The following is a 25,960-nucleotide window of genomic DNA, read 5'->3' on the forward strand; positions in this document are numbered from 1 at the left end:
GTCCTGCAAATATTTCACTATTCTACATTATGAATGAAACATACAAATTCTGAATTTAGAGGTATTTGCCTATCCCTTACAGATAAGTTGTTATTCTCCTAAATATTACATATTTTACAACATCTTCAATTACCAGTTTCTTTATAAACACTGTTAATAAGATAGGTTTGCGATTATTTCACTTCTCCAAGCTCCCTCAACAAATAGATTTTTCTCCATTTATTTGGCATCTAATTATATGCCCCTATGAAGTTTATGTTTAAATCTTCCCTTTGTATGCCTCGTATCCCATAAAGTTATTATTTCTAAACAGACTGTATGTAAATATTGTTCAATATAATTCACTTAAGGTAGAGGGGGTGTAATCCATTCAGAGAGTAGGTCTGAATTAATATGGGATATAAATACATTTTGCCTACTTGGAGCTCTGAAGTATCAAAATCCATTGAGCATTGTCACAAATCCGAACTGTCTCCCTTGTGAGGCCTACTCTAAACTATGCCCTAACATTTTGGAGGGGGGGAGGGAATGAACCTCAAAAGGTAGATGGGAGTCTTACTAAGGTTAACATTTATTTAAGTTTTAACAGTTAGTCCTTATATTTATAACTATTCACCAGCTAAATAGGATCAATATGCAGGAAAAAGGGAGTGTTATCAGTATTTCATGATGCTAGTTAACATGTATTTTGAAATGCTGTTTAATAGCTCAGTAGTATAATATGTGATATTATAGATAAAATGCCTTTTTTATTCAAAAGAATTGGTAATAACTGATAAGAGTGTAAGATTCTTCAGAACATTACATCTGTTTTCTTAGATTCTCACATGACTAGGGCATAAGAAGAGAAAAGAGACTCAGTAAATATTTGTCAAATAAGCCATTGTATGAGTGGGTTTTTTTAAATGCATTTTCTCTGGTATATAAGGGATGCAGAACACATAAAAGATGCTTAGTGAATGTGTTTATTTTAATAGAGACTGTTTTTATTTAAACATGAACATGTAGAAAGTTGATATTTATGTATATGAGTATAGATAGGTAAGTGTTGTCCATAACTTTTTCAATTCTAAGATCTTTGATGGCATTCTTCTCTCTTCTTTGTAGAGCCTAGTACAGTTGCTTGTATGGCAGTATACTTCATCAATTCTAAGATGCTCTCTTTTTTCTTAACCTTTAAACATCATTTGGGTATAAAAGAAGCTTAAATGTGTTTTCTTGTTTAAACTGCTTTTTGCCACAAAGTTACATTTGTGATGGCTAATAAATAGTAGTAGCCTAATTTGCTCATTGATGTGTGATTGGAAAATTTTAGCTAACTAAATTAAATACCCAAGTTTATCTTAATCACCAGACCCACCTATTTAAAGCATTGAATTTAGTGTTATTTAAGGCTTACTGTGTGCTCGTACACTTTAAAAATTATTATGTGATTTTCGGTAAATAAGACAATATTTAGTAATTTGTGAATGTGGAAAATGAATACCATTTTTACTTCAATGGGATAGGATAAAATATGATATTTTAATTTTAAAATGTCTTCTTGGAGTTCTTGATTCAGATTGTAATCCTAGTTTTTCCTGCTCCTTCCATAGCTTCCTGCAGATTTCACAAAACTGCATCTCACTGACAGTCTCCACCCACAGGTGACCCACGTTTCTTCTAGCCATTCAGGATGTAGTATCACTAGTGATTCTGGAAGCAGCAGTCTTTCTGATATCTACCAGGTAAGAGACTGTTTTCCTTGTCATTTGCTTCATTTTCATTTATTCCAAGACATTTTAAGGTTCTCAGCTGATAGAATCTATAAAGTAAATACATGTGTGTATATTACATGTGCATGTATGTACAAAAAATATTAATGTTTATTTAATATATGTTATTTTTAGGGTGTAGAACTGTCTAATTGTACTGCCTCTGCTATTACAAGTTATCAAAGTGTTTATTTTTTTATTTGTATAAAATATATGGGGTAAAAGTGTAAAATTTTTGCTTGGATAGATTGCATAGTGGTGAAGTCAGGGCTTTTAGGTTATACATCACCCCAATAACTTACATGGTGCCCATTAAGTAATTTCTCATTATCCACCCCCTACTCTCTCATGCTCTGAGTCTCCACTGCTTATTCCACAGTCTGCATCCATGTGTAAACATTATTTAGCTCCCACTTGTGACTGAAAATGTGGTATTTGTCTGTCTGTGTCTGACTTATTTCAAATAAGATAGTGGCCTCCACTTCCATCCATATTGCTGCAAAAGTCATGATTCATTTTTTATGGCTGAATAGTATTTCGTTGCGTATATGTACTGTACTTTATTCAGTCATCCATTGATGAACATTTTGGTTGATTCTGTATCTTTGCTATTGTTAATAGTGCTGCAAGACACATACAGGTACAGGTACCTTTTTGATATAATGATTTATTTTCCTTTGGGTAGATACTCAGTCATGAGATTGGTAGATTGAATGGTAGTTCTGTTTTTAGTTCTTGGAGAAATCTCCATACTGTTTTTCATCAGAGGTTGTACTAGTTTACATTCCCACCAGCTGCATGTTATTGTTCTCTTATCTCCACATCCTCATCATCTGTTACTATTTTTGTCTTTTTCATGACAGCCATTCTGACTGGTGAAAGATAGTATCTCATTGTGGTTTTCATTGGCGTTTCTCTGATGATTACTGGTATTAAGCATTTTTTCATATGTCTGTTGGCTATTTGTATGTCTTCTTTTAAAAATGTCTATTCATGTCCTTTCCCCACTTTTTAATGGGATTATTTTGTTGTTGTTGTTGTTGTTATTCAGTTGTTTGAGGTTCTGGATGTAAGTCCCCAGTAGGATGCATAGTTAGCAAATATTTCTCCCATTCTACAGATTATCTGTTCACTCTGTTGATTATTTCTTCTACTGTGCAGAAGCTTTTTAGTTTAATTAAGTCCCATTTGTCTGTTTTTGTTGCCTGTGCTTTTGAGGTCTTAGTCATGAATTATTTGCCTAGACCAGTGTCCAAAAGAATTTTCCCTAGATTGTCTTCTAGTATTTTTATAGCTTTTGGTCTTAAGTCTTCAATCCGTTTTGAGTCGATTTTTTTAATATGCTGAAAGATAGGGGTCCAGTTTCATTATGCTGTATATGGCAACCCAATTTTCCCAGCACCATTTATCAAAAAGGGTAGCTTTTCCCCAGTGTATGTTCTTGGCTTTGTCAAAGATCAGTTGGCTGTACATATGTGACTTTATTTCTGGATTCTTTATTTTGTTCCATCGATCTATGTACCTACTTTTATACCAGTATCATGCTGTTTTGGTTATTATAACCTTGTAGTGTAATTTGTTCTTTTTGCCCAAGATTGCTTTCACGATTCAGGCTCTTTTGTGGTTACATATGTACTTTAGGATTTTTTTTTTTTCTAATTCTGTGAAAAATGATGCTGGGATTTTGATAGGAATTACATTCAATCTGTATGTTGCTTTAGGCAGTAAGGTCATTTTAGTGATATTAACTCTTTCAATCCATGAGCATGGGATGTTTTCTCATTGCGTCATCTACAATTTCTTTCATCAGTATTTTGTAGTTTTCCTTGTAGAGCTTTCACCTCCTTGGTTGAATATATTCTAGGTTTTGTTTTTTTTTTTTTGGTAGCTCTTGTAAATGAGATTGCTTTCTTGATTTTGTTCTCAGCTAGATTGTTATTGGTGTATAGAAATGCTACTGATTTGTGCACATTAATTTTACATTCTGAAACTTCCCTGAATTCTTTTATCAAATCTAAAAATTTTTTGATGGAGTCTTGAGGGGTTTCTATATATAATGAGATCACTCCGTCAGTGAACAGGGATAATTTCACTTCCACTTTTCCATTTTGGATGCCTTTTATTTCTTTCTCTTGCCTAATTGCTCTGGCTAGGACTTAGAATACTATTTTGAATAGGAGTGGGAAAGTGGGCATCCTTGTTACAGTTCTTATAGGGAATGCTTTCAACTTTTCCCTGTTGAGTGAGATGTTGGCTGTAGGTTTGTCTAATATTACAAGTTTTTCTTGTTAAAGTCCATACTGAGTGTGACAAAAGGAAGGGCCTATTCAGAGTGGATCATTGAATTATCTTCCTTGTGTTTTTTAAAAATTACCTTTAGATTTAGTATCTGCTTAAAATAAATTTTTATGATACTGATGGATAGAAAATAAGCCAGAGCTATGGGATTCCAAAAATGTTTTTAAAACAAAATAATTTTAATTCTTAAGAAATATTCTATTAGCTTTGAATATGCAAAGTTAGGAAAAGAGACTGAAATATACACAAAAAATCCTTATTTGGGCCTTCAAATACATTCTACTACTATTGGATTGTATATGGTTTCAAGCAAAATAACATTATTCTTACTTTACAAAGAATAACTCTTGGCTTATTAGGAACTGTGGCATGAAAAAGCCATAAAAGTAACTTTCTTTAGAGACAATATAGTTATGAAGGATCATTGTTGTATTTAGTCAGTGACGTTTTTATTTTTTTAATTATGGAAAGTTAGTCAACAATTAAGAATACCATCAATACAAGACATACTCGTTTAGGTCCTGAATTTAGTAGATCTTGGAAAATAATTTTATTTTAAAGAGACAGTATGCTAGTTATATACTTTTCTCAGTTTACTTCCACATCACATACACACAAACACACCATTTATTCTGAAAGTTGATTTTTCTAAACATTTATCGAAGAGTTCCCGTGTGTAAAACAATCAACAGTATACATAAAAGCTGTACTTTAGCTTATATTAATTGAAATATTATGGCAGAGCCTTTGTCCTCTAAACTTTGAATTATTATTATTATACATATTGAAAATCTATAGTGAGAATACAGCTTGAGGTTACAACAGTTATCACTGTTCTCATCAGATAAATACAAACTTGGATGAAACTCCTAAAAGGTATATCTGTTAAGAGAATGAAGTAACTTGTTTGGCCAGGTGCAGTGGCTGATGCCTGTAATCCCAGCACTTTGGGAGGCCAAGACAGGCAGATCACTTGAGGCCAGGAATCTAAGACCAGCCTGGCCAACATGGTGAAACCCCATCTCTACGAAAATACAAAAATTAGCCAGATGTAGTGATGCATGCCTGTAGTCTCAGCTACTCAGGAGGCTGAGGCACGAGAATCTCTTGAGCCTCAGAAGTTGTCACAGCAGTGAGCCGAGATCTCCCCACTGCACTCCAGCCTGCGGGGCAGAGCGAGACTCCGTCTCAAAAAACAAAAAAGTAACTTGTTTGTATAATTGATTGAGGCATATTCTGAGGGGAATTCTAGTCATATGTGCTTTTACCTTGAATAGGCTGGATAAGTACATGAGGAAATGCAGATGGTACTTCTTCTGCCCCTGGTTATCATCTGAATGTCTGTGAAACCAGAGTGTAGGTGAGAGTTCCTAATTACTCTAACTTAGTTGGAGCTTGCAGCCTGCTATCTGGCTTTATCTTAGGGTGTAGATGAAGAAGAGGATCCCTGTGCATATCATTATAGTTGATTGTCAAAGCTATTTGTTTCAAATTTGATGACAGGCATATAGCCTGTAAGTATGTATCCATCATAAGGAAAAATCCATAGATGTATCTAAGGATCTAGTTATTGGCTGTGCAAAACTTAACATTTAGTAGAGATTTTCAGTAGACCACTTCTATTATCTTTGAATCAGAACTTAAAATGAGAAGTCTGACATGCACCTGGTTCAACTTCCAAATTTACATTTGAATCCTCTGCTTCTCTCCTGTGAATCAAGCATCCAGTTTATTCTTGAACAATTCCAAGGGTGAGCAACTTTCTCCCACAGCAGCCCATTTAATCTTCATACAGTTCTGATTTCAGAGGTCTCCTGTCACATTGAAGTGAGAATAAACGCTCATGAGATGGACACAGATTGAATTTGAATGCTGTACACCAGGGAGATATGGATAGAATAATGTTGCTGAGATGGTGGGAAGAGAGGAATTCGTGAGTGAATTCTTAGTCATTCATAATGACTAACCTTTAGAGAAGAAACACTCCTCTGTTTTAACAGGGACACATCCTGGGGAGTTTGGGAGTTGAGGGAGTTCCTGTCTTAGACTTCTGTTTTCTCTCGGAAGAGTTGAGTTCATTTGTTGAGAGTGAGAGGGTTGGCAGGTAGAGAGTTTTAAGGAGAGAGAAGTTTTGAAATAATAGTTGCAGAGAGTAGAACAAATTGACCAGAGAAATGGAGACTGAATTGAGTTAGTGCCCTCAAATATAAAGTGATTTCTCTGCTCTGTTAAGTAATTTTCTCCACAGTAAGCACAAAGAAAGCAAGGATTTGACTTCACCCAGGACTGAAATTTGTTAAGTGACTGTAATACAAAGACAGGTGGAGCAACAAGGCAAGCAGTTTTCTAACTGCAGATCACAGCTTTTGTATGCCTCTGCCTGGAATGTTTTCTCCTAGCTTGATCCTTTTCAGCCTTTGTTTTCAACTATCATCTCCTCAGAGTTGTTTCTTTATAACCCTCTGTAAAGGAAATCCTCCATTTTGATTCCTTTCCTGCCTAATCTTTTTGTTTCCTTCCTAGAACACTGAGTGAAACAATTATTACTTTTTATGTTGTCTCTCTGCCTAGTAGAATGACACCTTCAAGAAGGCGGGGAACTTGTCTGTCTTGTCTCCATTTTTTCTGCTAGAGCCTAGTACAGTGCCAGGAAATTTTAGGCATTCAGTAAAGATGTGTTGAATTAATGTAATTGAAATAATAGACATGGGAGTATAAGCTGGATATGAAAGGAAGTTGAGACAGGAGGTGTGAACACTAGACATAGAAGGTAGTAGAGTCTTGAGCAAAGATCCTTCTTAAGTTGAAAAAAGGTTACCTTAGAAGCAGATGGGGCCAGGTCGAAAGAATAGAAGGTTGTTGGTGATTGAAAGCTTTAATGCCTAAGTTAGTGATACGAGACAGCGCCATTTCCAGCCATGATAAGTTCCTGGTTAAATGGTGTGGCCATCAGAATCACAGCAAGTGGCTTAGGCTAACCGGAAATAGTTATACAAAAATAGATAGATCAATAGAACAGAGAGTTCCAGCAAAATTGAACTCGTGTAAGGATGTAATATGTGATAGAGGAAACTTCATAAATCAATAAAGTGATGGATCATTCAATAAATGGTCTTTGGAGTTGGGGAATCATTTTGTATTCTCATTTTGTATCGTAATTAAAATAAATTCCTGATAAACTAAAGAGTTAGCAAACAGTGTTTTAGTAAAGGATCAAAACATTTTGTAATCAAAACATCAATTGATATGAAGATTTAAAGTCAGAATATAACTGATTTATGCAAATTAGAAAAATAGTCAGCTCACAATGTTGAAATGTTCAAAGGACAGTAGTAGGTAACTTACAGAAAAGAAAATGCAAATGTCTACACCTTAAGTATTTGAAACATAGTAGTAATTGAGCATATAAGGACTTAAATATGAAATTATTCTGCCTATCAAATTAGCACAGATTTTCTTACCTAAAATAAACATTTATAGACATTTTTATATACTCCTTGTAGGACTGTAATTTTGGGGAAGCAACCTAACGATTTGCATTAAGAGCTTTAAAAATCACTCTTCTCTTTTAGGCATATATATGCATTTAATAAGCAAAACTTTTTTGGCAAGTGATTTTAAAGTGCTTACTGATAAAACATGCAGTATTTGATTTTTATTTTAGTTATATGAATACTTCAGTAGAGCTTTATGGCATAAAAAATTTTTTGTTAATTTTCTTGATTTTTTAAAATAATGTAAAATAAATTGGTTTTAAGAACTGTTCACAATAGCAGAATAGATTTAGTCCCTTTTGATTTAAATAGTGGAGCTTTCAGCATTGATCTGAGAATATTATTTTTAAAAGAATATCACTATTTAAATATTAATGGACAGCAAAATCTATGTTAGTCTGTACATGTATAGGAAATTAGACAGGAGTTACTCGGCTAAACCTTTCTCCTTGTTCCTGTAACAAATATATCCAGATAAACTTTTAAATATAAAGCGTTTGTTTTAGTGTCTTTATTTAGAAAAAAAGGGCTTAAAGACACACATGAGTCTTAGTAGTGTTATTTGGAGGAAGCTAGAAAACAATAAGTGTTATGTTTAAATGCAAATATGTATTTAAACTTTGTATCTTTTATGACTTAGCAAAGTTGAAAACATTTTATTACTGTATTATGTTTCAACTATTTCTTATAAGACTATTGAGAATGTTGAGCAAAGTGCAGCGTACTTAGTATTTCTTGATTGGTCACACCTGATTTTGAATCCTAGCCAGTTACTGGGTTTTGTTTTGCTTACATTGAACAACTTATTTAATTTCCTTGACATTTTCTCCTCTGTAAAATAGGGTTAATAATACTAACTTGCTGAATTGATATGAAGATTATTGTTTTGAAACATCAACTTCAGTGCTAGATACATATGATAGTCATTCAATATAGGATCACTATTTTTATAATTGTTGTATGAACCAGTTGGCCAGAATGTGTTGGTGCAGTTAGTCTAAGATACTGTTTTACAAGGAGAGTGCAGCATTTAACAGAATTTTTTGGGATTTTTTGGTCAAATTCCACAAATATAAATTGTGTGCAAGGTTCATTGATGGTATGGGGAGAGGTAGAAGGTGTACGAGTACTAAGATGAAGACTGCGTCCCCTTGAGGAAGGGACTTTTGATCTACCTTGAGACTGGCTTCTCCCATGTATGATCCAAAAGCAGTCCTGTGAATAGTAACAAGCTGTATCTACAGTTTACATCAGTGATAAGATGGGCTTGTAGAGGTTAAGTGACTTTGCTAAAATCACATCATGAATAGTAGAGGTGAGATTCGGAGCCACGAAACTGAGTTTGTTCACACAGTTAATACTATATTCTAGGCACTCTTCTTAAGTTTAGTACTCCTTCTGGAGACCAGTTTGTGTTCCTCAGTCTCTAAACATCTTGTCCACAAGGCGGTGGTATTATGAAATTAGTAGGTCCCTGAAAAGTTGTTTATCACATTCTTTTAAAAAGTATGATTTAGGGAATATGTAGTACTTTAAGGTAAAATGGATATTTATTCTAAATAATCTCTAAATTTTTGGTTTAGTAAATGTTATGAATAGTTTGTTTCTTAAAGCGTGGAATGCACATAGAGATAGCAAGCAGCTGTGATCTTATACATAAATAAAGTGGAAGGTTCCGTTTGGGAGAGAGAAATCCAGCTGACAGTTGAAAGTCTTTATGTTCTGCTTAAGACTTAAATATAAATAATTTAAATGATAGTTATTTCTTTGGGGTGGTATAAAATATATTTCAATCTTTTCACATACATTAGATGTTTTAAAATTAAAGAAACTTTTAGTTATATAAATTATTATTGAAAATAAAGATTTTTTAAATTTCTGTCTTTGGTAGTGTCCTTCACTCTGTGCTAATATTAAAGAATGTTTATATAGAGAACTGATAATATTTTTGAAAATATAAGGTGATGAGTAATAGTCTTCAATGTGAAGATGATACTGAGGTGAAAATGTGATCATAGCAAGCATTAGCAAATTATATTTCTAGACTTCAGGGTCAGATGCTGATAACAATGTTGACCTGTTTTCTCTAACCAGAACCTTGGCATACTATATCACATCAAGTTCTACTTCAGTTTCCTTCTTGAATCTAGCAATGATGCAGTTAATTTTGAGTTTAAATTACGAGATGTGTTTCTGAGTATGTCACAGTTCTGTCTGTATGGGCTGCTGTGGCTTACTGCTCTCCTGCCTGCAGTATCTCTGCTTATTAATGACCAGGCCATTGAACTTTCATAAACATTAGGTTTTCTGTCTTCAATTATTTTCCCTTTAAGTTTTTTAAAAAAGTAATATATGCATTTTAGTTCAGGAAATTGTACCTAAAGAACAGAAAATGTGATTAAAACTCATTGTTAACACATGCTGGTGTTATTTCAAAATGTAGGATTAAATCTTATATTCTGTGATATGAACCAGGACTTCACAAAACTGAAACTTTGTTGATAAGAAAATAGCACAGGCTGGGCGTGGTGGCTCATGGCTGTAATCCCAGCACTTTGGTAGGCTGAGGTGGGCTGATCACTTGAGGCCAGGAGTTCAAGACTGGCTGGGCCAATGTGATAAAATCCCATCTCTCCTAAGAGTACAAAAATTACAAAAATTAGCTGGGTGCAGTGGTACACATCTGTAGTCCCAGCTGAGGCATGAGAATCTCATGAACCCTGGAGGCAGAGGTTGCAGTGAGCCAAGATCATGCCATTGCATTCCAGCTTGGGCAACAGAGCAAGACTCTGTCTCAAAGAAACAAAGAAGAAAAGAAAGAGAGAGAGAGGGAGGGAGGGAGGGGAGAGGGGGAGAGGGAGAGGAGGAAGGGAGAAAGAGAAAATAGCACAATTTATTCTGTAAGTATTAAATTATAGGAAAAGGATAGATCCTTATATAAGCCACATTCGTATTCAGTGAATGTTAAAAAGAGGCAGATTAGATTGCGGTTAAGACTCTGAAGCCAGAATTCCTGGGTTCTAGTCTTGATTCCACAGTTTATCAGCAGCACGACCTTGGAGAAATTATTTCTCTTCACCTAAGTGTTGGAATAATAAAAGTTAATAATGGCCCTTACTTTATAGGGTTGTTTCAAGGATTAAATGACTTAATAAATACATAGCAATTAGAGCACTACCTGATACATTGTTAAGTATTTAGTGTGGCTGGGCGCGGTGGCTCAAGCCTGTAATCCCAGCACTTTGGGAGGCCGAGACGGGCGGATCACGAGGTCAGGAGATCGAGACCATCCTGGCTAACACGGTGAAACCCCGTCTCTACTAAAAAATACAAAAAACTAGCCGGGTGAAGTGGCGGGTGCCTGTAGTCCCAGCTACTCGGGAGGCTGAGGCAGGAGAATGGCGTGAACCCGAGAGGAGGAGCTTGCAGTGAGCTGAGATCTGGTCACTGCACTCCAGCCTGGGCGACAGAGCAAGACTCTGTCTCAAAAAAAAAAAAAAAAGTATTTAATGTTAGCTATAATAAGATGTTTTCAAGATTTTAGTATTTCATTTGGAAAAACACGTTCAAGATTGATATAGTTAATATTTAATTGAATTCATTTTTACTGTGCTTAACTGATAAGTGAAGTCTAGGTATATAATGTCAAATAAGATCTATATGATACATACATACATATTGCTGAGATGATAGTCACAAAAGGCTACATAGTGACGTAGAAAGGATAATTGTTCTAGGATTGAGCTAGTCCAACAAAAGAGACCATCTTGAAATGTGTGACTCCAGTGACTTAGAAAATTTGCAAGTATCTTGATAACTTGAAATTTGGTGATGTGATCACCTTTGTTGATGAGTGGAAAGAAAGAGCATGTTGCCTCTAAGCATATGGTCTCCTATAGTGTTTCTCAATTTATTGTTTAACATTAGTCATTGGGATAATCTAATTGTTAATGTTTCATTTGCATATTTATCAAGTTACCTTTGATTTGTGGCTCATTTTTCCATAAGGACTATTTAATAGGGGTGAAATGGTCCGGGCTTCTTGGCATTAATAAATTCACACCTGTTCTGCAAAAGGAATTCCTCAGAATTGTCACCCTTAAGCTGTTAGCCTAAGCCATTCTCTTTGAAAAATGGAGTGAAAACAAATGCTACCTTTTTCTTCTTTATTCTACTGTGTTTCACATGCCATATGACAGCTCAGATAAGAAATCAAAATTACTGAGATAAAGTCATTATTCCTAACCAAAAATTTAATAGGAGGTGGAATCACTCATATTTTGTTAAAGTAATTGTTATATGTAGTTTCTGGTGCATACGTAGTTGTTGGATGGAAAAATAAATATAACAAAAGCATTATTTTGAATGAGACTTGCTCTTATTTCTTTGGGCCCCAAAGATTTATTTACTTAAAATAGTTTTTAATTTGTGTGTGTGCGTGTGTGTGTGTGTCTTAAGGCCACAGAAAGCGAGGCTGGTGATATGGACCTGAGTGGGTTGCCAGAAACAGCAGTGGATTCTGAGGATGATGACGATGAAGAAGACATTGAGAGAGCATCAGATCCTCTGATGAGCAGGGACATTGTGAGAGACTGCCTGGAGAAGGACCCAATTGACCGGACAGATGATGACATTGGTAAGCTTGAACAGTAAAATGAATCTAAGAGCAATTAAAAATATTCAGTGGTAAAACTGCGTGATGAAATAAGAGCCCAAGACTGGTAGACTTTTAAAAATCATTAATTTATTAATTTCCTTTTTATAAACAATAGTATTTGTTGGACAAAAATTGAAAAAAATCAAGTTTACTCAGTCTTACCTTCAGGAATCTACAAATGATAACGTGAATGAAACTTCTTAATAAACTCTTTCCACATAAACCCTTTCTTAAGCTTAGTTTATGATGAAAAAAAGAAAAAAGTTAAAATGAGACTTTCGGCCGGGCGCGGTGGCTCAAGCCTGTAATCCCAGCACTTTGGGAGGCCGAGACGGGCGGATCACAAGGTCAGGAGATCGAGACCATCCTGGTTAACACGGTGAAACCCCGTCTCTACTAAAAAAATACAAAAAACTAGCCGGGCGAGGTGGCAGGCGCCTGTAGTCCCAGCTACTCGGGAGGCTGAGCCAGGAGAATGGTGTAAACCCGGGAGGCGGAGCTTGCAGTGAGCTGAGATCTGGCCACTGCACTCCAGCCTGGGCGACAGAGCTAGACTCCGTCTCAAAAAAAAAATAAAATAAAATAAAAATAAAATAAAATGAGACTTTCAAGCAATATTACTTCTATTAATTTCCTCGTGAGCCCTATTTTTATTAAGCTCATGTTTTCTGTATGTAAACATAAAGGCAGTTGGTAAAATTGTCATAATGAATTTGCTTCTACTCTGGTTTCATATGAAGACTCAAGTGGGTGGAAGGAGAGAGCAAAATGTCAGGTTAGTGGCATATAAGCTGTGTGATGGTTGAGACTTTTTTTCTTTTGCTGTTTTTGTTCTTTTTTTTTTTAATTTTTATTTTATGTTCAGGAGTACAAGTGCAGGTCTCTTACATAGGAAAACCTGTGTCATGGGGGTTTGTTGTACAGATTATTTCATCACCCAGGTTTTAAGCCTAGTACCCACTGATAATTTTTCCTGAACTTCCTCCTCCTCCCACCCGCTAACCTTCTGAAAGGCCCCAGTATGTGTTATTCCCTTCTGTGTGTTCATGTGTTCTCGTCATTTAGCTCCCACTTACAGGTTCTGTTCCTCTGTTAGTTTGCTAAGGATAATGGCCTCCAATTCCATCCATGTCCCTGCAAAAGACATGGTCTTGTTCTTTTTGTGGCTGTGTTGTATTCCCTGGTGTACATGTACCACATTTTCTTTATCCAGTCTATAAATGATGGGAATTTAGGTTGATTCCATGTCTTTGCTATTGTGAATTGTGCTGCAGTGACTTTAAGTGTACCCAGAGGTTAAAAATTTAAGTAGCTTTATATCGACCTTTCCATCATAGCAAGAGTTGGTTGTGTAGTAATTGTTTTGGGTTTGAGTATGCCTCCCAGACTCTGGCTTGTTTCTTAGAGCACTGGAAATGAGAGCAACTTCCATTGAGAGTCATCCTTCCGTGCGAGTTCCAGGGTCTATAGCCACCCTTGCCTGAGCCTCGCTCATCTGTTGCACCGCTCCCCCAACTCTTGGGCCAATACATATTTGAAGAGCAGTTAAATGAACTGAATGTGTTGGAATTAGATATAATTCCATGGTGTGGAGTGGCTTGTTGCATGAGTTTGAGTGACACAAACATGTATGAGGAAAAACTTTCACCATTTCAGGAATGGTGAAATATTCTAGGAAATTAAAGGCAAAAAAAAAAAAAAAAAAACACAAAACCTTAGATTAGACATTCAAAATTTAATTGAAATAATTTACGGGAATTGTTAACTCTTTATAGATGAATAATGTATGGTAATTATTATTTATTCATTCAGCTAATGTGGGTGGGTGAGCCCCTTCTATGTGCTGTAGGTTTTCTAGGTCCTGGCAACTCACTCAGTGCTGAACAAAGGCAAAAGTCCTTGTTCGTTGCAATCTATTAGGGGAGACATGTGATCAGCAAGTGAACAAGTAAAACCCATTGCAGGCAGTGAGTGCAGTGAAGAAGAGTAAAGTAGAGGCTGGGCTGATGGAAGCAGGGGAGTGGCCTGAGTGGAATGGTTCTGTTTCACCCCCTGAAGACTTAGGCTTATACTTTTCCTGTTTCTGATACTGCATGTTAATCTGATTTACAATTTCTAAAAATGGGGTTTCACTCTCCAATTCCCTGTTCACTTTCTTGGGTCCGATACCACATGTTCAGCTGATTTCCAGTGTCCAAATGTGCGTTTCATGTTCTCCCTCTTTGCCCTTGCCAATTTCTTTCTTTTTAATCCCCTGTAGTTTTAAAGAAGTAAATTGGAAGTGTGTTCAATTTACCATTTCAATTCAGAATCTTTGTTCATAGGTACTTTTAAAAAAAAAAATAGGTGAAACATTGCTTATGAATAGATTGATTTGGAAGTTGCCATTTTATAAACTAATCTATCTTTTTTGAATCTGTTCATTTTAAAATAGTTGTGGAAGAAAATGCTGATTATTAAAATATATGTCTGTCATTCCTGGAAATTTAAGACTTTCAGTTGATAGCTGAGAAGCCCTCTCTCCCAGAATCTCTAGAAAGCAGCAGCCATGGTGATTCCTACAAATAAATAAAAAGCCATCTTAAAAAAAAAAAAAAAAGTGCTTGTCAATATAATTCCTACAGGGAGCAGCATTTATTACTTGGAAGCAGTGATGATTATCATGCTTGCAGCTATGAAATATACATTTATTTAAAGCAATAAAACACTAACATTAAACAAGTCCTAAAGGGTGTTGTTTGTTCTATATAAGACCTTGAAAGATTTTGTGTTCTATTTCCCTGAAAATAAAATGTGTGAGAACTGCTTAGCTGTTGTTAAATGCAACTCATCCTCCAGGATTTAGTTAAAATAGACACCCTTTATATAAAATACAAACATCTGTATGATTGATGTTTTAGATTCCTCTTCCCCTGCAAAAAAGGGAGAGATTATGTCCACATGCATGCACATGAGTGTATGCGTGAGTGTTTAAGGTGAATCAAATGAAGTTGCTAATATGTGAACATGTTTTTGTGAGCTGCAGGAAGAAAAAAATTCCCTTTGGGTTCTGATAGATTTCTTGGATATAGTTTTGTTTCAGTACTTTGAAGGAAGGGACTGTATCATGTTAATTTTTGCCCTGGAACTCATAACTTTGTAGGTACTCCATTATTGAATAGTTGTAAAAAAATTTTTTTTGTTTTGAGAGCTTGACACAGTAAAGTAGAAGACTACTTCGATCTCTTTATACAAACCCCGGGTATTTTTAAAAAATTAATAAAATGTTTTATATAAAATTGTATCAAGCAAACCAGGATAAGCTAATTTTCTGAATGGGCTTCGGCTTCTGGTGTCTGTAAGTTAATTATTTGTTGTTTTTTTTTTAATGGTACATTGTAAATAAAATGTTTTTAAAGCTTTATATTTTTCCATAAACATTAAATAGGTCATAATAGTGTATCATTCTAATAGGTACGTGTATAATTCTATAGATTGTTCTAAGAAATACAAAAGAAAATTGTCCTGTTTCTCCCATCCGTGGCTTCTTTTCATGTGTCCTGAGGATTTTCCTACTATCCATCCCAGGCTCTGAATCCTTGGCTACCCTGAGCACTTTTAAGTCTGTGTGATACCTGTGTCATTGTCAGAGTTTTGAGACCCCTGTAGCAGGAGTCTCCACCTCTGGGCCACAGACTGGTACTGGTCCCTGGCCTGTTAGGAACTAGGCCGCACAGCAGGAGGTGAGCAAAAGGTGAGGGAGCATTACCACCTGGGCTCCACCTCCTGTCAGATCAGCGGCGGCATTAGTCTCATAAGAGTGCAAACCCTACTGTGAACTGCGTATGCAAGGGTTCTAGGTTGTGCACTCCTTGTGAGACTTTAGTGCTTGATAATCTGAGGCGGAACAGTTTCATCCCAAAACTATCCCCCCCGCACCCACAGAGAGTGGAAAAGTTGTCTTTCACGAAACCTGCCCCTGGTGCCAAAAAGGTTGGAGACTGCTGCCATATATATATATATATGGCGCATATATATATATATATATATATATATATATATGATTGGTTATAAAATAGTTCTTTATTTTTAAAAATTGGTCCAATCATCTAGTATAATATAGCATGGAAATTATCTAAAAACCAGGGATACCATTATTGAATCCTTGAAATCTTAAAAAGTCTTAGATGCCATCTGGTTTAGCATTTATGTATTTCTGGTTTTTCAGCTGAGCCTGGATAATTATGTACATTTACTATTTGATCTTTCTGTCTCCTTTATTTTTATAATATATGATACACAGATTCTTCTAGCCTGTGGTTTTTTTTTTTTAATGCTAGCCACTACTCATATATCACAAATTAATCTCATGACCCACTAATAGGTTAAGAGTCTGCCAAAAAGCAAACAATATGTCTACACAAAGCACTTTAAAATTATTACAACAAATACTTGTGAAGGTACTTTGTATTTTTTCCCACTTTTTATTCTCTGATCATATATGTGATAATTATTTGACTTCTATTATTGTCTAAACAGATACTAAATTCAAAACATTTCTGACAATTTCTGGCCCACATTTTTCTTAAACCCACGAATCTTTGCTTGTCCAAAGAAATTTAGCAAATACAAGGGGTGGGAAAAAGTAAAATGCATGGTCTATAGGTAATAGTGTCATAGTTTATGGTGAGGGGTGAGGGATGAAGGCTAAAGAAAACAGAGCTGGAAACTGCAGAGTTAACTGAGATGTGCTTCAGAGGACCATGACTTGTTCATTTGCCTTTATAATTCAAATCAAAAGGTCAGTGCATTGGTAAAACAATGATTCCTGGCTCCCATATATGATAGATATGGGTCATCTCTTGCAATGGTATTCAGAATTGCTTTACTGCTTCTCCAGGAATAAATACATTTTATGGTACAGCACAGACACTCCTACTCATTCCAGAAATAAAAGTTTCATGAAACAGAACGTATTCTTTCTATAACTGATGTGCTTTGATAGTTTAACTTCTTTTTTAAAAAAATACTGGTAGCAAAAGTAAAGTGATTTCCTGACACATAAATCTGAGTCAGTTTGCACAGCACTGTCCTATTGGACAGAATCTTTGGGTACACCTGTCATTATCATTTTGCTTGTTGCCAGAGCTCCCCTGTGTAATGAAAAGTCTTATATAGGAGGGATGACATAGAGTCCAATCAGAACATGCCATTGCCCAACTGGACCAGAGAAAACCACTCAAGTCTGTCCTTCCAGAAATGTTGTATCTGGGAAAATATATTCACAGAATATATTTTTCTGTTGTGCTTTGTTTTAGTAATTAACAAACTGTATCCGAGAACATAAAATTTGTCACTAAAGCTTAACAGATAAAAGGAATTTACATAGGAAATGTTTGATTATGTACAAGAAACATCTAGTATAATTTTTATTTAGCCGAAAGTTTGAATGATATCATGGCTATTATAATAATGACAGTAATAGCAGTTCTCATTTATTGAGTATTTACTCTGTGCCACAGACTTTTATTGTCTTTACTGCATTTTATTTTCACAGCTATCCAGTAAAGCAGATACTGTATTTTTCTTTTTAAATGAGAAAAGTATGCCTTAGGGAAATTGATCAACTTACCCAAAGTAATACAACTAGTAAGCATTTAAATGTCTGACGTACACCCTGTGCTCTTTACCACTGCCTTTAAAGTCCAACAGGACCTTGGAAGCAGATGGTCTTGAATCATGTCACTGCCACGGTTTTTTTTGTTTGTTTGTTTGTTTGTTTGTTTTTTGAGACAGAGTCTCGCTTAGTCGCCCAGGCTGGAGTGCAGTGGCGCGATCTCGGCTCACTGCAAGCTCCGCCTCCCGGGTTCACGCCATTCTCCTGCCTCAGCCTCCCGAGTAGCTGGGACTACAGGCGCCCGCCGCCTCGCCCAGCTAATTTTTTTTTTGCATTTTTAGTAGAGATGGGGTTTCACCGTGTTAGCCAGGATGGTCTCGATCTCCTGACCTCGTGATCCGCCCGCCTCGGCCTCCCAAAGTGCTGGGATTACAGGCGTGAGCCACCTCGCCCGGCCTGTTTGTTTGTTTTTTAAGAGACAGAGTCTCTTTCATCCAGGATGGAGTGCATTGTCACAATCACAGTTCATTATAACCTCAAACTCTTGGCTCAAGCAGCCCTCCCACCTCAGCCTCCTGAGTATCTGGGACTATAGGCACGCACCACCACACGTGGCTAATTTATTAAATATTTTGTAGAGATAGGATCTTGCCAGATTGCTCAGGCTGATCTTAAACTCCTGGCCTCAAGCAATCCTCCTGCCTCAGCCTTCCAAAATGTTGGGATTATAGTCACGAGCCACCGCGCCTGGTCTTGCCATCTCTTAATTATATGGTGCTGATGCTGAGCCTTGGTTTCCTCCCTATGAAATGAAAAAGAAAACGCACTTCACAGAGCCATGGTGAGGAGTAAGGAAAGAACTTAGTGTGTAATTAGTAAAGCTACTGAATGATAAGAAAATACAGGACTTTTAAAAATAGAAAACCCAGGACTTGAAGAGACTGTGACATCAACAGCTAGAACCATACTAAGGTGTAAGCTGTTTCTCCACAGTATCCCCACAGGAAGGAAGAGCGATCAAATTTCCTTTTTTGCCAACTTGTGGGCTAAAAAATGGTATATCAGTTTTCATTTTCATTTATATCATGTTGTTAATTTTTTAATTGATCATTTTTTATAGATTTGATCCATGGAAAATATTCCTTAGAATGTTTGAATTAAATATAGTTATTTCTGCTGACTATTGTAGGCATCCACCTGCCCAAAAGGCACGGAAGTGGACCAACTGACTTGGAGAATTCTCAGAGCCACCTTTCATTTTTCACTCATGTGATAATAAGCCTTGTATCTCATTTACAATTGAAATTTCCCATTTGAAGTTTAGTAATGTCTTTAGTGGCGTTAGAACTGGAGTTACAGTGTAAACTGTTGACTCTAATTCAACAAGTAAGTGTCATCATTTCCACAGTGACAGAATTCTTTGTGTACCTGCAAGAAATTCAACTGGTGTTAAAGATACTTGAGATGTGTTTTTCAATAAGCAACATTGTAGGGCATTTAAAAAGAAAGGAACCTAAAGCATTCTTTTTGAACACTTGTTTTTAATAAAAGTTGTAGTGTTTATAAAGTATGTCTTTTGCTTTTCAGAACAACTCTTGGAATTTATGCACCAGTTGCCTGCTTTTGCCAATATGACGATGTCGGTGAGGCGAGAACTCTGTGCTGTGATGGTGTTCGCAGTGGTGGAAAGAGCAGGGACCATAGTGTTAAATGATGGTGAAGAGGTGATTAGCTATTCTTACCACCTAAAAAGTTTCTTCTTAAAGATATCTCAATACAGCAATTGAACAAAACCCCAATTCTTACTTTTTCCTTTTTAACACCCAACAACAGTAAGTTTGAATAAATCAAGAATTATGGTACACCTGTTATGTCACTGTATTAGTCCATTTTCACACTGTTGATAAAGACATACCTGAGACTGGGAAGAAAAAGAGGTTTTAATTGGACTTACAGTTCCACATGACTGGGGAGGCCTCAGAATCATGGCAGGAGGTAAAAGGCACTTCTGACATGGCAGCGGCAAGAGGAAAAATGAGGAAGATGCAAAAGCAGAAACCCTTGATAAAACCATCAGATCTCGTGAGACTTATTCACTAGCACGAAAACAGTATAGGGAAAACCACTCTCATGATTCAAATTATCTCCCACCGGGTCCTTCCCACAACACATGGAAATTATGGGAGTATAACTCAAATGAGATTTGGGTGGGGACACAGAGCCAAACCATATGAGTCACTATATTCCAAATCCATTCTATTTCCCATTATTTGCAGAATTTCATATGCAAATAGAAAGTTTTGATATATTAACTTTTCAGTTTTTGCATCTTAAATGTTCGTAAATTTAATGCCTTTTTTCAGACAAAATGATATTGAAGCAATGATGATCATTTTGTCTACATGAGCTTTGGGGGACAGAGAAATTTTTTTCCTTGTGTCATTTTAGAGAAGAATATCCAAAGTCAAACTAAAAGGGCATTATGATACGCATTCTGTGCTAGGCATATGGAAACATGTCGATATGTGGCTGTGTTTTATTCCTTTTTCTGTGAACTTGTTAAACAGTAAAATAGAGTTACTTGTTTTATCTCCAAAATGGAAGATCTGCTCATTCATTTTTAGGGACCGTACTAGCACCTTCAGCTGTATGATCATGATGTTACTTTCTGCTTTGTCTTTATTTTTTTGGATTAGCTGGACTCCTGGTCAGTGATTCTCAATGGATCTGTGGAAGTGACTTACCCAGATGGAAAAGCAGAAATACTATGTATGGGAAATAGTTTTGGTGTCTCTCCTACCATGGACAAAGAATACATGAAAGGAGTGATGAGAACAAAGGTGGATGACTGCCAGGTATAAAATATATCATTAAAAGTATATATTTTATTCTTAATAAAGAGCACTTATATGCCATTGTGATGAGATTTTTCTTCCTATATAAATATCTTACAAATAAATTTTTGTTTTTGAGACAGAGTATTGTTCTGTTACCCAGGCTGGAGTGCAGAGGTTCGGCTCACTGCAACCTCCGCTTCCTGGGTTCTAGTGATTCCCCTGCTTTGCCTCCGGAGTAGCTGGGATTGCAGGCACTCACCACCATACCCAGCTAATTGTGGGGTTTTTTTGTTTTTTTTTTTTTTTTTTTGGAGGCAGAGTCTCACTGTGTCTTCCAGGCTGGAGTGCAGTGGTGCGATCTCAGCTAACTGCAACCTCTGCCACCCGGGTTCAAGCGATTCTCCTGCTTCAACCTGCCGAGCAGCTGGGACTACAGGTGCGCGCCACCATGCCCACCTAATTTTTGTGTTTGTAGTAGAGATGGGGTTTCACCACATTGGCCAGGCTCGTCTCGAACTCCTGACCTCATGATCCACCTGCCTTGGCCTCCCAAAGTGCTGGGAGTACAGGCGTGAGCCACTGCATCTGGCCTTTTTGTATTTTTGGTAGAGATGGGGTCTTGCCATGTTGGCCAGGCTGGTCTCAAACTCCTGACCTCAAGTGATCCACCGCCTCAGCCTCCCAATGTGCTGGGATTACAAACATAAGCCACCATGCCTGCACCAATAAAATTTTAATGTGGAACTATTACTTTTAGTCTTATAACACCGCAGAAAAGTAAAAATTAATCTCCATTAAAGTTACTTGAACTGCACAGAACTGTGAGTTCAATTAAAAAAAAGTGATTGCCATCAGTAATTAATAATCTCATCAAAATATGGAAGTAAAATGCACATTATGAAGTAAATACATTAATAAAAGTGATTAGGTATAGTTATGCAGTGTTTTTATTTAAATACATGTAAGAAATTGATTTTAGAAGAGTCATGGAAATTAATCATAGTGTGAATCAGTAGAATGACTTGCTAGTTAAATAATAGCTAATAAAAAGAAAATACTTGACAGCAAAAGACAAATAGTATCAGTATTGATATTTTATTAATATTTATTATTTAAAAGCATTTAATAATTGACTAGAGAAAATACTAAGGCCAAATGTGAAACTAGATTGATTTAACTGGCAACCAGCATATTACAGAGAAGTACGTTTAAGATGCTTTTGATATTATTAGGTGTTTATAATTTATGACTTCTAAAAGGATTTGTCTCTGAAACAAAATTAAATGTGAACAACCAAATGATGTGACTTAGACTAATTAAGTGTCATTGTATTTATTAGTCTGCAGTTTGAAAAACATCTGAATATAGTTTATTTTAAAATAACATAATTGAATTTTTATAGTGCCCGGTCAATGTAAAATGGTATCACTCATTTAAATATTCATTTTAAGCATTTTACTTACTAAAAATGAAAATGACCATGACTATACATAAAATTATCTTATCTATAGAATCTAAATAATTCCACCAGCTAATTCCTTCCATGAGCACCATAGAGGAAAAAAAAATAAGGCTATGAATTCAGTGTTGTGAATATGTAATGCCAGAAACGCATTCTAAATATATTTACTTCCCAATTATTTTGTATAGTAGAGGAAAACAAAATGGTGTAAGAGAGGAAAACAAAATGGCTAATTCTCAGTTATGTGGTATAATAGAGGAAAACAAATGGTAAATATTGAAGTCTTTATGTGCATTTAAAGGGAATTATATATGCTATTTCAGCTCTGTAATTGTACTCTTGAAAAAAAAAAAAAGACTAAATCTAAACTGAGTCAAAACAAGCTAGCAAATTGTTAAAGGTTTTTCCTGTCTCCTGTCTTCTCAGTTCTTCCCTGAACCCTTCTACATAGTGGAATTACAATAGTGTTTGAGTTAGAGTGTGTGTCCTTAAAGGGCAAGTAAAAGGTTTTTTTTGTTTTTGTTTTTTTTGAGAATTCAGCCATTACATTATTACCCCTTAGCCAAACTCTTTTGTTAGAAGTTTTGTAAGTATGAGACTGAAATGATATGCGGCATAGAATGTTTCAGGATAATTGATTGAAATGTTATATGACTGAATATTACAGAGTGCTTAAGTCATGTCAAATGTACCAGGTAACATTATTTATCTGGGAGTTCTGGAAAAGGAAGAGGAAGTAGGGGTTATGTTAGGGAAAAGAATCTAATTTATTTACCAAGTGAAAGATTAGTGGGAAACCCACATAGTCAGCAGGGAAGAGTCCAATTCAAAATAAAACTCTGATTAAGATATATAGACTTCTGGCTGGGCGCGGTGGCTCACGCCTGTAATCCCAGCACTTTGGGAGGCCAAGGCGGGTGGATCACGAGGTCAGGAGATCGAGATCATCCTGGCTAACATGGTGAAACCCCGTCTCTACTAAAAATGCAAAAAATTAGCCAGGCGTGGCGGCGGGCGCCTGTAGTCCCAACTACTTGGGAAGCTGAGGCGGGAGAATGGCATGAACCCAGGAGGCAGAGCTTGAAGTGAGCCGAGATCGCGCCACTGCACTGCAGACTGAGCGACAGAGCAAGACTCCGTCTCAAAAAAAAAAAAGATCTATAGACTCCTATAGCTCCTAGTATGAAGTTAATTATGAAGAGGGTCAAGGGTTGAGGTACCTGCTAAAGAAAGTCCCGGTCTTCCTTTCTGCTCCACTCCACACCACTGTAAAAGGAATATGTTAAATCAGGGATTTTGTTCCTGTACTTCCATTGACCCATCTGCTCAGGCCTAGCATTTTATCCCTAAGGGATTCCTTAAACAGGGATGGAGAACGAATTTTGGCATTTTAAGTGCTTGCTTGGGATACCATTTTAAAATATCATATATCTGTCAGAAAATACAAATGTTAGTTCATCTCCTTGTTGAGAGAGGTAAAGGAAACGGTGAGAACCATATTTTTATTCATGCATAAAATAGCCTCCGTGAGTTTGTTATTTTACTGATCATATTGTAGGGAAGCAAGTTATTGAGTGAAATGAACAAAAATGATGCTATCTTTACCAAGAAAAAACAACTTTGTATAGGCTTTGTCGTCATTATCTTATATTTCAGGGAGTTCCAAAATGAATATTGGTTTCTGTGGTAAGATAGTTGAGCTCATGTTAAGCCTAAGAACACAATGATGAATGGATTAAATTTAAGATTTATTTGTTTGGATCCCATGACATGGTCAAGCTCTTGTTTTGCTCTGGGTCCCTTCTTTGTATTCTCTTCCAGTTCTCCCTCTTCAGTGTCTATTCTTACTCCCTGTGTGGTATGAAAGGACAAAATTCAGAGCTTGATACACACACCCTATGGTACCAGGCAATTGGTAATGGTTTTCCATTACCCACATATACCTCTTTCTTTTCTTTTTCACTTCTTCTGTTTCCCTTTCTTCATTTCCTCTTTTACCCTCTTAGTCCCTTTATTCTTCTCCACTGCCTGTGTCTTAGGCCTGCCAGTGACACCCAGGCATTGCTTAGCCCTGCCCTCCACCCTTCAAGTGGGGAATGAACACTTGGATACCTGTGTGAACAATTCGGTATGAATTTCCCTCACAGACTGCAAAGTGCCAGTTTAAATAGATCTAACCTCTTAAAGCAAATCTATGTTAGATTCACCTCTTCCTGGAATCATAGGCACTAATACCACTTAGAGTGTAAGAAGCAGTTTTGGATGAGAAAACAGTTTGCTGTGGATAAATTGAAAATTGATTACACCATATGTGGATTGAAGTTTAATTTTATTTCATTTATCATCTGTAATGTTTTACTTAAATACAAATTATAATGTCATGCCCAAAGGAAAATAATCCTATGATATAAACTGCCATTGACTTTAAGTGAATTCTTATTTGAATTTTTATTTCATACCAGGGTACTGAGATCATATAGTACTTTCATGGGCTTACAGCAATCTGAAACCCGTGAGATTTACAGAAACCTAAAACCTCAGTAAAGCAATTCAGAGATTTTCTGAACAGGTGCGGTGGCTCATGCCTGTAATCCCAGCATTTTGGGAGGCCGAGGCAGCCGGATCGTGAGGTCAGGAGTTTGAGGCCAGCCTGGTGAAATCCCATCTCTACTAAAAATACAAAAAATTAGCTGTGCATGGTTGTCCATGCCTGTAATCCCAGCTACTTGGGAGGCTGAGGCACTTGAACCCAGGAGCTGGAGGTTGCAGTGAGCTGAGATCACACCACTGCACTCCAGCCTGGGCACTAGAGTGAGATTCTCTCAAAAAAAAAAAAAAAAAAAAAAAAAAAAAAATTTTTTTCAAAGATTTTCAACTGACTTCATCGTATTAGTTAAAATTAAATGTTACCTGTGAATTTCATGTTAGATCTATAAATTTGTTATAGCAAAAATAAGTAGCTTCTTTAAAAAAGATAAATATTTTCATGTAAAATGTATTTCTTTTTAGGTGCCAGTTCTATATGACCATATTAGAAATTCAGTTTGGGATTTTTTTTCTTTTTTTTCCTTTCTGGATGGTATTTCAGCTTGCTACAGAATAAATGCCAAAATGTCTGTCTAGACACTAAGAATTTCAAATCAAATTTATTCTAATTAAAAAAAAGTCTGTAGTCAAGATTAATTTTAGTACATTTCTCTTCAAAAAGCATTTTTCCCTTATATCTACTTATTCAGTTGGATTCAGGGATGTATTTCTTTTTTAGAAGATAAATGAGAAAATGAGTATTTAATTATGTTCTCTAAAACTGAGCACAAGAAAGAACACCTAGAATTATTTGGAAATAAAACCATTCTAAATCTCTTCTATGTATTTGGGAATAATTTTGCTGCTGTGTACAAAGAAATAAAATAATTTTTAGGTAAGAAACTAAGGATCATATACTTTGAAACATTATACACCTGTGGTCAGTGTTAAGGAAATTGCTCAGAAATAATGTTAACAGTTTATTTATAAAATTAGTGTGATACTATGAGCAATATTTTTAAAAATGTAGTATCAGAGCTCTAAAAGTATTTTTAATATAATTAAAGTATACATAATTACTAGTACAAAAAAAGCCTATATCTTTTGATTTTTAACTTTTTGCTTCAAAATGCTTAATAGAAAAACTAGTGAGATTAGCCAACTCTGGGAGAAACATACTGCAATATGCTGTTCCTCTTATGAACTGCTGCTTCTACTTAAAATCTATTGGTTATGCAGAAAGCATGAAAAATATAGAAAAATATTAAAATGAAAGTCACTTATAATTTGCATTGCTCAGAAATAATATTAACAGTTTATTTCTCTCCAAGATTTT

General features: G+C 36.0%; 1 protein-coding gene across 7 annotated transcripts in view; it reads left to right on the forward strand.

The window, feature by feature from the left end:
* The window catches only part of RAPGEF2 (Rap guanine nucleotide exchange factor 2), a 260,165-nt gene that overhangs the window by 203,395 nt on the left and 30,810 nt on the right, over positions 1–25,960 (forward strand). For all 7 annotated transcript variants that reach the window (XM_025385707.1, XM_025385709.1, XM_025385708.1 and 4 more), the window contains 4 exons: positions 1,596–1,727; positions 12,005–12,182; positions 19,387–19,523; positions 20,496–20,654. In XM_025385707.1, the coding sequence (XP_025241492.1) occupies positions 1,596–1,727; positions 12,005–12,182; positions 19,387–19,523; positions 20,496–20,654 (606 nt within the window). The remainder of the gene's footprint in view (positions 1–1,595; positions 1,728–12,004; positions 12,183–19,386; positions 19,524–20,495; positions 20,655–25,960) is intronic.

Source organism: Theropithecus gelada, chromosome 5 (assembly GCF_003255815.1).
Source record: "Theropithecus gelada isolate Dixy chromosome 5, Tgel_1.0, whole genome shotgun sequence".
In the NCBI taxonomy this organism is placed as follows: domain Eukaryota; kingdom Metazoa; phylum Chordata; class Mammalia; order Primates; family Cercopithecidae; genus Theropithecus; species Theropithecus gelada.